Genomic DNA, 14570 nt, shown 5'->3' on the forward strand with positions numbered 1-14570 from the left:
AAGGACGGGCACAGCCAAAGTGGCTGCTATCTCTCAAAGAAACTTTGGCAGAGTAAGAGAATAAGGGGAAGAGGAAATCCCAGCCACCCTCCACCATGTTATCTTGTAGTTTCCATCCTGGCCCTCTAATTGCCTCATCTCTCTATATTTAGAAATAACACGCTTGACAGTAAATATTCTCTGGGGTAGTATTTCTTATTTACCCTTTTTGGGGAGCCATGGGCCCTTTGATAACACAATGTAAGATATATACTGTCTCCACAGATAAATTAATATACTGACATGCACCCAAGCTTTTGCATACCACTCCAGACAGACCATAGACATTGAAACCAGCAGCCAAAGAGTCAAGGAGACTCTGGAATAATATCCTTGCCCTACAAGGAAATCTGGTTGAAAGCAATAAAGTGATGATGCGCTCCGAAAACCATCACATAACAACTGTGAATTTTGTTTACAACTGTAATTCTCAAGATAAGTTTATGAACGAAGCTTCTGGATTTGTTAAACAAACTGTACAAAGTTCACATAAATTTAGCTGGTAGCAGAAGACACAGGACTCCATTATTTGTTTTATGTTCATTTATTCCTACCTTCCAGGACTCATACTCAGGCACCCCAGTAATTTTGCATGTTCTCTGGGGCTCACTATGAAATCCTGCTCTCAGATCCTTTGTTCTCATTCAGGTGAAAATAGCTGATAAACTGAATGAGGTCTGAGGGTTGTGGGTTTTGAAAGGGGGCAGTATCAAAGTATTCATTAAAAGGATGCAACTCTTGGGTTTTACTTTCACATTACAGAAATAAGGCTATTGGGGGTGGTCATGTGACTTTGGGTCATGTGATGGGTCATGAACAAGACTCACAGAGGTGGTACTTACTCTACTTCTGAGTAGGTCCAGCCTTGTTCACAAATAGGCTCCATAAATAGCTTGGGTCTCACTTTCTTACCCATCCCTTTCTCATTTCCTTGAGCCCTGTTTCTCTCCTGTGCTACCTTTCAAGTCCACCTCACGTAGCAATTCCTAGAGGTGAGAAGTCCTTGAAGCAGGCAATCCTTTTAATGTGCAGAGGCCCTGGACACTGTTGGGGTGACCTATTGGCCCAGCTCAGAAAGAACTCACTGGGTGACACAGCCAAATCCAAGCCAGCCCCATGAGGTCAGTTCATCCTTGTCATATCAGCTTGAAGGACCCTCTGCAAAGAAGCAAGTGTCCATTCAGGCACTTGGTGGCCTTTTTTGCAGGGACCCTCTTGTCTACATTGCATTGATTTGAAACAAGCTGCCCAGAGGAATGAAGAGTGGTATCAGGATGCCAAAACGTGAAGCTACTGGGAGAAGACAGAATAAGAGATCCATGTTCTCTTATTCCATGTACTAATTTATAGACTGAATACCTCTCAATTTTGATAACCAAAAAAGTAATAAATGGTGTGTATACATATAAGGCTTAGGACATGATTACATACATTTTTTCTTTGTACTTTGTTTTGTTTCACTTTAGTTTGTTTTCTTCACCATAATCCAAATACCTTGTCACAAGAGGATTAACTACTTTAGCTTACCGGTTATAGATCTGGTGGTAGCACTTTCATAAAGAGGAACTCCTTCTCCTGCATTGTTAAAAGCTTTTAGGGAGATTACATAATGGGAACTTGACTCTGGAGAAAAACAGAAAAAAATATGAACGTGTTGATTTATTTAATGTACTGAAATACTCAGGATAAACATTTTCCTGAAATCAAATTGAATATAATCAATTAAGCAAACAGTTGTTAAAAAATGAGTGAGTTTGATTCTGGGAAGAAGGTGGCAGTGGTGGCAATATAGTTTTTTGATCTTCCTGAATCTTCATATAAAAAGAGACAGAAGAACTAGATAGAAAACCAAAGGCATTTAGACATTTATGACAAAACGAGGTGATGAGGTCTATATGCTCACACCCTAAGATACAAGTGGATGTGGACAAACCACCAATATGTTATCATGAAACTGCATGTTATCAGTATCTGTGTAAGAGAAATCAGAGGGAAGCAACAAACCTGAAAACACAGTAATTCTAAAATAACTATCAAGTAATGCTAGAAAGTGCAATGGACCAGTTTAAGATCAGTAAATGTAAATACTTGAAACTAACCTACAAAGTCTCCTTTCCAGGACAGTGTTCACACTGGGGACAAACTATAAAGAATATATTTAAAAGTTATGAGTAGGACAGAAGCAACAGACACGAAAGGAAGAGAAAGTCCAGATCAAAGTAGGAGAGAGGAATAGTCATGAAAACTTGGGAAGCAAACTGCCATTGTTTTTAGTGTGTAACAGGGTTCAGCCAACTTTTCTGTAAAAGGCCAAGATAGTCAATATAGCTGTGCAGACCACTTTGTCTCTGCCCAACATTCGTCTGTTTGTTTTGTTTGTTTGTTTACAACTCTTCAAAAATATAAAAGCCATTCTTAGCTCAGTGGGGCCCAAACAAAAATAGGACCTAGGCCAGATTTGACCCACAGGCTATAGTTTGCTGAGCCCTGAGCGCAGGTCTAAGGAAAACAACAGGATAGGGAACTCTGTGTATTTAGAAGAGCTATTTGAACTTCTGGGAATGCAGGGAAACAAATCACATAAAAGCGAGCAATGAAAATCCGTTGAGGTTAAATTCCTTACAAAACAAAATGAGGAGAACATCATTCTTATAGACAAGTACACAAGGAAAGGATCAAAAATACATGAGAAAAACAGATCAAACCTGCAATTTACTGTTTCAAAGTGAGCTAAACAACATTAAGTAAATAAAATGCCAGATATGCAAGAGTTACATAAATCAGAATTGGAAGAATTCAGAAATGAGGCAGCCTGGCTCAAGAAAGAATTCTATGTAAGTGACAAAGAAATCTGAATGGGGCAGCCCAGCTCAAGAAAGAATTCCACTAAGTGAAAAAGAAATTTGAGAAATAAAGTGTAATGAGATGAACAAATAAATGCAACAAGGAGAAAACGAAAACAAAAACAAAAGTAAATGAAGAAAGAGTAGAAAAGAATGCAGGAAAAAGTGACAAATATTCTAGAAGGAAGCTAACGTTGGAGTAATAGTTGTCCTTGAGGAAAAACACCAAAGAAAGGGAACAGAACAAATATAGATGAAAAAATGTTATTCAAGAAATTTTTGCTGACTTAAAAAAATCTTTTAGGCACACAAAAGAATACATGACTTATAAGAGGGAAAATCAGTTTATTATCAGACTTTTTGACAGCACCATACTGTGCCCAAAGAAATTTATGTGATTTTTTTGAGACACTCAAGGTAAGAAAATGTGATTCAAGGATTTTCCAGGCAACAAGAGTTAGCTTTAAATATAAAGGGCTCACCCAAACTGTTATCAACTTGCAATTAATCAGGGAATATTGTTCCCCTGATCCTGAGATCCACTAGAAAATGAGCTTTAGACATTCTAAATGACCAGGGGAGATACTGACCTAATAACTGGTGAACAATAAATTTAATGAACTAAGACTAACTGAGGGTTAAAAGGAAGAGGTTTTATTTTGCAAGGCTACAAAATTGTACCTATATTATAATATATTATAATATAGGTACCTATATTATAATCATAAGATAAACTTAAGGGAGAATATGAATAGTATATGCAAAAATGTTTCAATAATTATTATTGATGGTGATACTATTATTATTGTTATTCTGAAACCAATGTAATATGAGATAGAGCAAATGAGTTATCAGGAGAAATTCTAATTCTATCGTACCCTGTGTCCTTGAGAACTGGATTCCTGGTGTGAACAAAAGATTCAGTATTGTGTTCCTACAATTTAATTGAAAAATCAGTTTAAACTCAAAAGGTATTTTATCTCTCATTCTGTCCACTGAAAATGTCTAGAAACACTGACTTAATAACAACGGGTATCCCTAGCACCCAAACTGAGATTTTGAAAAAAATATTTTGCACTGCAAGAAACAAAGGCTTCTTGGAGAACTGGTTGATTCCTAGTCTGAGGCGGGAAACACAGCAACTGAGCCTGAGGCATCCTCACATATCAAATAGAAAGGAAATATTCAAAGACTAACAGGATTGTGTCAAATGGATTCGGAAATCAACTTGGAAGAGTTTTCCACTGACCAAAGGTGAGGACAGTCTGAGCATCAACAAAGATGAAAGTTGCAATGAAATGAAACTTAACAAATACATATGAATGTGTGAATTCATAAAGATTTTTTAAAGAATAATAAGAGTTGGTCACTTCTGAGATTGACAGGGAACCAAATTACTATCTTCAAGTCTGGGTAAAGAGTCAAATATTTATCATGTCTTTCTTGAATAAACTCTACCACTGTGTAACCAAAGAGCATGTGAGGGGAGTATCCTTTTACCGTATTATTCCTACTAATAAGAAACAAATGATAAAATTCAAATACTGCTATTTTTCAGCCCCAGTGAACAAATGAAACTATGCATTAAGCATTCATGATTGCTAAGATAAAACAGAGAATCCAGACATTACATACCTCCTAATGAAAGAACACACTACCCTCTAAAGTCTTGCCAAAAGGATCGAACCTACTTAGTCTAATCAAGCTTCTTGATCCAAATGCCAGTTTGCAGGAAACAGAGCAAAGAAACAGGTTGAACTCTAACTTAAAATAACTCATGAAGTGATACATTTGTCACATGTGGTTTTCTGTGTCTGTGTTTTATTTTACAAAAAGAAAAAAGCTTTTAAAATGAATGAATTTATCTTTGACAATATTCTTTGAAAATTGATTAGATGGATTTTCCTTTGTGAAATTTTTATGTGCCCTAAATATTAGCGTTAAAGATTTGACATTCCAAACCACAGTGACACAAGAACCACAATACAACAAGAAGAATAAAATAAGATTACATTCAATGCAGTCGAAGGGCTTCTATTCAGTGAATTGCTTCGCCTGCAAGAGGGGATATTTACTTTTTCAGATTTATGTTGTCAACTTAGTTTACCAAAAAGAAAGTAATCAGTCAACAAGTATTAAATGCTGTTGGAGATCCAAGAATATTTGGAAAAGATGGACCTCTGTTGTCAGGTTACAATCATAATTCCGGGCAGAGAAAACAACGAAAGACTACACAAAATTAAGCAGTGAAGTATGTGATACAACTTATGAATGCTATATGAGTTTAGAGGCCTAAAAAACTAGGGATTGGGTCATCAAAGACTTCTTGGACTTGGAACTAGGACTGAAGGGCATAGGTAGGATTCAGAAGTAGAAGGATGGTAGAAGAAAAAAACATCTCAGGAAAAAGATGGAACAGATTGAAAATACAGTGAGGAAGATCACCAAACTACTTTTCTACTAGGAAGAATATACTTTATAGTTATTGGAGTGAAGTCAAAGTCTGATTTCAAACATATATACAACTACAATGTAAACATTTATATTAGGTTCGAACCATAAAAAATTACTTCTTTTGGGTGAAACTGCATTTCGTTTCACCTAATATACATATATACTATACATTTTCATCTGTCTATGTATTTCTTTATTAAGGGAGTGAGAGAGAGATCAGGAATGCCAAACTCACATGCTTAGAAGTTAGAATATGATTTTTGTTTTTGTCTTTGTTTTTAAACCTGAGAGAGGGAGGGAGAGACAGACAGATAAAGATATTTGGCTACAGTGTATGAGAGGCAATAGGGGAGAGAGGATGCTGGACAGGAATTCATCTAAGTAATTCATGTAAGGAGCGGGGTCACCACTCAGCTTCCAGGTGTTATTAGCATATGGAGAGCAGCCCTGGTGTCAAATTTTCTGGAAATCCAGATTTTTATGGGAAATCATCACTTTTTCAAACGTTGGCAAATAATTCAAATAAAAAAATAAACCTGTGCTGGCAAAACAAAATATATCTCTGAACTGAATCCAGGTCCATGGCCACTAGTCTATAACCTCAGATTCCTACATATACAACTATATGTAGGAACATATATGTATTACGCAAATATATATGTATTCACAGAAGAAGGTCATAAAGTCTGGGCTTCCTCAGTCAAGATGTCAACCATAAGATCAACAGCAACCATGAAGAAACTATATGATGTGGTAAAGAGGGTAAATATAAAATAAGAAAGCAGGTCTCCTTTATGCAAGGTTATTGAGTATGCTTGTTTTATGTGGACCTCTCCAATTTAGACTGGAATTCAGAGGGAAGAATGTCTGACTTGAGTTCTGAACTTCCTGCTCAGGGTTGATGCTGAAACTCCCAGCCTGGTCCACGTTACATTGAATTCATCCCTTCATCACTCTGTCCCCACCTCCCAGCTGCCCAATTTCTACCTCCTCAGACAACTGGCTCTGTAAAAGCCTCTGCAGCATTACTGCACTATTGGTTTTCAGTGTTGGAGTATGCATTTATTCTCATTTAAAAAAAATTAAAAGTAACTCAACTGATTCATTCTCATTTTACTGGTTTGAATTTTTGTCTCAGTCTGAATTACCTCACCTAGCTGCTATCTGGATCCTAAGCAGTAGTCACCATTTCTTAATCTCCCCCCACAGTAAAGGCGAAGTCATTTCAATACTGAGTCTTGCTAATATCAATACCCATCAAGTCTCTACTCATCTGAGTAATGGCAGCTTCTTCCATTCGATGTCTAGCCATGGTATAAGGTATGCTAGCAAAGAGTACGGAGTTTTATAATTTACCAGCTGTTGGATTAATGAATTACACTAACTGCTAAATTCCACAAATCCTAACTACCCTGGGTACACCTTGACAGTGGCCAAGCTTCAATTTAAATAGAAAGTGGTAATGGCTTATTCTCAGGAAAGGTAAACAGATTTGCCTTTGGAGTTGCCGTAACAACAACGGAGTTGTTACTGATACAAGAATATTGCTAGAGCCAGGGGTCTTCAAGACTTTTTGATCTGGTATTCTGCTGTTGTCAGTAATTTGAGGATCAGGTAAGTCCACTGACATTTGTAAAGTAACCCAGAGCTACCTAGGAAATAAAAGACCTAAGACAACTTCACATCCCCTTCTGTCTACCTTTTTCAAGAAGCTTCTTTATGCTCTTCATACTCTACCTGCTACTCAACATCTTTTGGGTTTTCTCTGGCCTCCATATAGTGCTTTTGTCAAATTGCATCTGGATCTACTAAGGAAACAACAGAATCTTTTTACACCCCCATCAAACTTGATCCAATAGTGAATCAGCCTGAACAACAACAATAAAAATATTATTTGGTTATTGGTTAATAGTGGACATAGGACTCTATTGCTTTAATCTCCTTTTATATTGTGATGGAGGCATCTCGTTTAAGTGTGTACTGAGGTGAAAAGATGGCTGTGAGAGTGTATGGGAGCGAAGGAGAACAAGGGTTTGTGTTTTCTCCCCGTACAAAAGAATAGTGTCATTTACTAGCTCACCACTAGAGGGCAATGTGGAGCTATTTTCCTGCACATGCTCAGAGCTCTTAAACTTTAAAACCAGTAAATCACAAAAGAATTGCCTAGAATTGTTCCCTCTTTAGAAGCAGCAAATGAGTTAAACACATTTAATATTATCATAATGAATTCAAAATGAATTAATCATTAATTATGGTCAGACCCCATTGTTCAGGAATACATTTAATGACAATTATGATAGTAAATTTATTTTTTCGATTTGCTGAAATGATACAGATATATAGGCTTGAAAAATGTATCAACTGCCTCTGAAAAATAACATAGAGAGGTATTTTCTCATTTGAATTCACTGTGATTGAATCCTACTGAGATAACTTGAGTTTTGGTTGATGTTCACATGGGGATTATTTTTAATTATGGATATTCGGAGTGATTCCAAAGATTTCAAACTCTTGATCAGATTTTCATCATTGTTTGGCCAACCTTTCCTATAGAATACATCACGATGGGACAAAGAAGGAAAGAGAAATACTTAATAACTCTTTGAGCATCCAAAACAGATAGCTTCTGGCCAGTATCTTCTTTGTGGCTAGGAAAAAGGGGAAATAAATGCACATTTATTGATTATAGGGGTTATAAAGACAAGGAATGGGCAGTGGGGAGAATTTCTGGTTCTCCTTCCACAGAGACTTGGTAGGTGAGAGACCCATTATTGTAAGAGCTTTTGTTGAGGCTTGCCTGAAGGTAGTGAGATGCATGTGGCTCTCTGGGGCTAAGGGAATGAATCAAACCACCTGCAGACAGATCCTCAGGGGTTGGACCAAGATGCTGTACTTGGTAACAAAAGCCAGTAAGAAGAACATCATCGTTTTTAATTAGTATTTCGTGTGAATTAAATGCCACTGGAATGTGCTAGATTGACAGCCCATAGTCCTTTATTCATTACAGATTAGTTACTTCGCACAGTGGCCCCATCAATGCCAAGCGCTTGCCTGGGGCCCAGTCTTCATGTCTCTACATCTTTTGCCCTCTGTTAGCGCTGCCAGCAAGTCAATTAGAGAAAATTAGAGTGGTAGCTGTTTTCCTAATGCAGATGCCTGCTCACTGCAGAGAAGCAAGGCTACCCCAGGCACAGAGTACAGACCACTGGATCCCTGTCAGATGGTAAATGTTACTGGATACCTCTGACCCCACTGGACCTGAACCGTTTAATTAAGTGTAATGGGTGGATAGCAAACACAGACAATTGCATTGATCTCTTAAAAGCATGAGCAATTCATATTCAAGAAAGATGCAATTTATACAGTACTTTCAATATTCAATTCTACTTCATTACATATACTTGTTTGCAAATTGAATTAATAGCTAATCTAATTAGCACCCTTTGAAGGTTTCCTTCCTTTCTTCCATCCCTCCCTCCCTCCCTCCTTCTTTCCTTCCTTCCCTCCCTCCCTCCCCCTTTTCTTCCTCTCTCCCTCCCTTCCTTCTTTCCTTCCTTCTTATTCTATGAACACTATTCAAAGAACGGTCAGATTATAACATAACTTGTTCATTAACCAGTCTTGCAGGTACCAGATACTCAGCTAGTCTGTGTAAGGAAGTATTTGAGTCTAAAGGAGAATCAACATAAATTTTCTTTAATCTCCCCAGGTTTATCACCAGGAGGGAAATCAGATAAAAATAAACTTTATAGGGAAAGTTTCACTGCTTGGCATATAGGAAGTATTTAACAAATATTTGTTGAATTGATGAACATGTGAGACACAGAAGGGCTATATTATTTAGTGAAGGTGAAATGGCAGCCCCCAGTCAATCTGAACAAAGAACTCAAATTTCTTGATCTCAAACTACACATTCTGATACCTGTAGGTTTATGAATCCAAAGAGACTGTGCAACGAAACCTCTCACTTGCATATTCACATTCAGTTATTCTTCCTCTATTCATTTGTTCATTTGCTCATCAATTCTCATTGAGCACCTTCTGTGTGTAAGACATGGTTATAAGTTTTCTAGGGTATGTAAGGATTTAAACAAACAAGCCCTTATTCACCTTGATGAATCTTCGAATAGAGAAGCCATGTTGGAAGTTTAAAAAAAAAATCAGAGCAAAGTGTTCTGGAATCAGAGAGGCTTTGTCGAGAAGGTGGCAGTTTTGCTGAATCTTCTGATGAAGAAAGGTTGAGGAGAGAGAGTGGAATAAGCAAATACAAGTAAACACCACATGGTGGTTGTACAATCATGCACATTAGGATCAAAACTGACAATTTCTCCTCCCTCTTCCTTTTCTCCCTCCTCCATCCCCCTCCAAGTAGTAACATTTGTTGGGTGTCTAATTAGGCCCTTTGTTAACTATCTCACATCCTTTATTTTATTTAATCCTTCCCTTAATCCAGTCTCTGGCATGCAGTAAGTACTTAACAAATATCTGTTGAATGGATAAACGATTACCCCCTTTTTGTAGGTAAGTGGGAGAATTTCCAATTCCAAAGCTCAGCCCCTTATCCTTGCCTTTCACTGAATAATTGATGGTGAGTTGAATAACATTTTGAATAAGTTTCAAACTGTGCTTTTAGTTTTTTAAAATTAATTAATTAATTTATTTTTGGCTGTGTTGGTTCTTTGCCTCTGGCGAGGGCTTTCTCCAGTTGTGGCAAGCGGGGGCCACTCTTCATCGCGGCGCGCGGGCCCCTCACTGTTGTAGCCTCTCTTGTTGCGGAGCACAGGCTCCAGACGTGCAGGCTCAGTAGTTGTGGCTCACGGGCTTTGTTGCTCCGCGGCATGTGGGATCCTCCCGGACCGGGGCTCAAACCCGTGTCCCCTGCATCGGCAGGCAGACTCTCAATCACTGCGCCACCAGGGAAGCCCTCAAACTGTGCTTTTAGAGATACTGATTCCCCAGAACTATGTAGTCCAGGAAAAGATGTTTAAAGCAGGTCTACGTCAGACACTGTTGTAATTATCCAGGCAAAGATCACAAAGGCCTGCCTTGAGGTGGTAGAACACAAATGAAGAGCAAAAGATGCATGTGAGTGACACAGTTTGTACGTATATTTGGAGGAACAATGAGGAGGGGAAAAATCTAGAATGAGTTCTACGTTCTGAGTCTCATAGTGAGCTGAAAGTATTGTTGGGACTAGGAAATCAAGAAGGGAGAGAAAGATTCCTGCTTCTGTCACGTTTGGTATAGAGAGGAAGGGGCATCACAGATAAAACAGACGGGCTGCTCTGGGCTCTGGTCATGGTGTAAGAATTGTACATAAATAATCTGTAGTATGGAGGATACTTTCTTTAAGCCTCGAGGAAGCAGTGCGTCCCCCAGATACTCTTCCAAGTAATTGTATTCCTAATTTTTTTTTTCCCCACTGAATTAACTAGCTGTCTTGGGGTTATTTAGAGATAATCTGCTTAGAGTTGTCGGCTCTTTCTTGATGAGTGCTACCAAATGTATGTGGTATTTTCCATCACATTTAAGAAAAGCAGACTTTCATGTGTACTGTGCTCTGGCTTTAAAAACAATTTTTCATCAGTTATCTCAATGATGTTACAAAGAAGTCAGGGCAGGGATGGTCATGCCCATTTCAGTAATGGAGAGACTGAGGTCCAGTTGCAATCATCTCAGCCAGAGAAGACACAGGAAGTACTGACTGTCTTCCATGTGCCCAGACTTGCTTCTCTATAGCAACAGGATGAGAAGGTCTGGGGTTTTCTCTGGACCATAATGCAGAGCAGACTTTAGTTACCAATTAGAGCAGAATAAACATTCGTCACCTGCTTTGGTTGGTGAGGTGTGCTTTTTGGCAGCCTGCCCTCAGAGTCAGAGAAACAATTAAATCCTTAGATTATAAAGCACCACAAACAGCTTACAAATGGGGCACTTCATGACATGATTTCTCAGCAAAGCTTTACATGAGGAAATTACCAGAGACAATATAACCAAACATAGAGGTTTTCCTCTTTTCGTTCATATTTCTCAAGGAAATATTGAATTAAATAAAAGACAAGGTGAATATATTGTAGGACCATCTAAGGACTCAACTAATAAAAAACACAAATACTGTCCACTTAGTTAATTCCAGCAAACAGATCATTACTTTGGCTTAAAAGCCACTCAGACTGACCTCCTAGCATAAAGGAAAAATAGAAGAAGAAAATAATAAAATAAAATGTGTTTGGGTTAGGAACTGAAAGAGGAAGCATATCTTTCCCTTTTACAAACATTTGCTATCCTTTCTTCTCTCATTAATTTTTGTCTCCTTTTTCTATGCTTCTGGGGTTCTTCTCTTCGTTACTCTCCTAATTCTTCTAGGTTTCTGGGAGACAGGATGGGAACTAGGCAGTAGAATAGAAATACAAAGAGAAAAAATAATAAGCATATGAATACAGAGGTGCTGAGGAAAAAGGGCAGACGTCAGTATAATGAGGAGAGCTTTTATGAGCACTCGCTGTACCAGATGCCAACGTGGCCAGGCTTTATCAGGCTTATCTAACCCAAAGGTGGGTACAATGATTGTCCCCACTCCAAAGATGAGAGAATGGAGTCTTAGGGATGGTCAAAGGGCTTGTTAATTAGCAGCGCTCAGATTCAAAGCCAGGTCTGTCCTACTTTTGCATCTACCCACTTTCCTATCACTGCGGGATAAAGATTAAGCGAGACATCAGAGGCAAGAGGCCCCAAATGGTTTACATTCTTTTTTGAAGCGGAAAAGTAGAAAGAAAGACACAAGACAGAAATAATTTGGGGACTTTACCATGGCTCAGGTTAAGCAGAGCCCAAGTGGAATTTTTTACCTTTTAGCGTCTGAGATGTGTGTGTGTGTGTGTGTGTGTGCGTGTGAACGCACACATGCGAGTATCAAAGTAGCCTGCTCAATCTGTCAGCTTCTATATTCACTCAGGTTCCTGCCTTCATTTGGGTAATGTGTCTTGTTATTTTATTGCTAACCTTTCATTACCCAGGATGCCAAATAGATAATACTCAAACACTTAAGTGGCATTCAGCCTGCACACATTTATGTGTATATTTATTTATAATTACACTGGTTATTTCTCTATGTACTCTTGCTTCTGCTTTCTTCATTATCTTCAGATTAAGCTCCATTTACAGTAACCCACTAAGTATTGTAAAAACAGCGTTGTCCGATGGCACTTTCTGTGATGATGTAAATGTTGAATAACTACACTATATGGTATGGTAGTCACCAGCCACATTTGACCGTTGAGCATTTAAAATGTAAGTAGCATGACTAGGAACTAATTTCTTTTCATTTTATTAAACTTTAATTAGTTTAAGCTTAAAGAGCCACATGTGGCTAGTGGCCTCCATGGTGGACAGCACACCTACACAGAAGCTCTGTTTATCTTTCTCTCCCATGGTATTGTCATAGTTACTAGGGTCTTGTGGACAATGCCAAGGGCAATTGCAGAAGATTCGGGGTGAGGGTTCTTGCTGCTACTTTTCTGTTCAAATGTGGAATAACTCACTAAGTGTACATGCTATGATTTTATAGTCTGGGTTAAAGTTTAGTTTTAGAGGCTGCATACATATATCACACCTGAAGGTAAAAAATTTAAGCATTTGCCTTGTATCTGATTCAATTTCTTGTATATATCTTAAATGATTTCTATCCTCATGGCAAGTAAGCTGCCTCAACTGATGAAACTTTTGAGTACTGAAATTTTTCAATTCTGTACTCTAAAATTTGGATGTGTTGCTCATCTGAATATGTACTCGATTCAGGAAAATATGTCCAGATGGAAAATAACTTTGTTAATAATGGAAAGGGACATTAAATTAATGACAAGTCTAAGGTGGCTGTAAACTTGAACTCATTTTTAACCTCGTGCTTTAATAAACCATGAAGAAATGAAGTCAAAATAGTTAGGTTAGAATAAAGACCTGGTAAAAATAATAACTACCAATGAAAAATGGCAAGGAATATAGCATTAGGCCATTGATCATAAACAAATATAGTTTCGGACCTAAGTTCTCAAGCAAATCAACTGGTATTTTAATTACCCACTCAGATTGCCTTGGGCTCAGGGGGTAGAAGAGGAAGAGAAAAAAAACAAATAGACAAAACCAAATGGACTTACAATGACCTGAGCCAAGGTCAAGCAAAAGTCTGCATTAATAGTAACAGTAGATGTATGGGAAAAGTAAAACACGCTGTCATTATCAGGAAGCCAGTGAAAGAAGAAGCAAATTACAGTTGTTGATCTCAGCAAGATATACTGAATTATAGCATTACTGGTATAGATTTGGATTTTAACAATTTTGTACATGATTGCTTTACATTGAGCTAGATTGTAATACAGTTGCATGTCTGGAAAATTCTGCTGAAAGACTGTGAACAAAGGGAAATGATAAATAGCAACCCATCCAGTTGTGGGGAGATACATGTGGTGAGGCTGGGCCTTCTTCAGCACCTTGTTTAGTAAGAACTGGGACGAAGGTAAGTAGCTAGAGGAGAACATTTAGAGATGTAAACTGAAAGGGGTATAAACCTGAACCCTGAGGTAGGGTGACCTTAGTGAATTCCCAGGGGCCTCGCTTTCAGGGAGAATCGCTGAGCATTTAGGGTCAAGGCTCAGAAGGCAAGGGTTCTTCCTTCCAGACAGATGTCACCCCAAAAGGTAAAAATTCAGAGAGAGCAGAAAGGCCGTGGCACTGGGATTAAACAGACCTGAGTTAGAAATGAATTTGACTACTTAAAAGATATATATATTCTTAAGCAATTTTCTTGACTTCTCTCAGTTCTATCTTTGTCTTTTTTAAATCTGGAAATGTGAATGGTATTACCTTCATTTAAGATATATGCTGAAATTGGTGCAGCCACTATGGAGAATAATATGAAGGTTCCTTACAAAACTAAAAACAGAGCTACCATATGATCCAGCAATCCCACTCCTGGGCATATATCCAGAAAAGACGAAAACTCTAATTTGAAAAGATACATGCACCCCAGTGTTCATAGCAGCATTATTTACAGTAGCCAAGACATGGAAACAACCTAAGTTGTCCATGAACAGATGAATGGATAAAGAAGATGTTCTATGTATATATATATATGTATACACACACACACACACACACACACACACACACACACACACACAATGGAATATTACTCAGCTATAAAAAAGAATGAAATAAGGCCATTTGCAGCAACATGAA

The 14570-nt window shown here is 38.1% G+C and overlaps 1 protein-coding gene across 1 annotated transcript in view; it reads right to left on the reverse strand.

The window, feature by feature from the left end:
• The window catches only part of DCC (DCC netrin 1 receptor), a 1166576-nt gene that overhangs the window by 146058 nt on the left and 1005948 nt on the right, over nt 1-14570 (reverse strand). The window contains 1 exon segment of the mRNA XM_029216808.1: nt 1567-1662. Within this exon segment, the coding sequence (XP_029072641.1) occupies nt 1567-1662 (96 nt within the window).

The sequence above is a fragment of the Monodon monoceros genome, unplaced genomic scaffold (genome assembly GCF_005190385.1).
Source record: "Monodon monoceros isolate NGI ecotype Baffin Bay Population unplaced genomic scaffold, NGI_Narwhal_1 Super_Scaffold_1, whole genome shotgun sequence".
Taxonomy (NCBI): Eukaryota; Metazoa; Chordata; class Mammalia; order Artiodactyla; family Monodontidae; genus Monodon; species Monodon monoceros.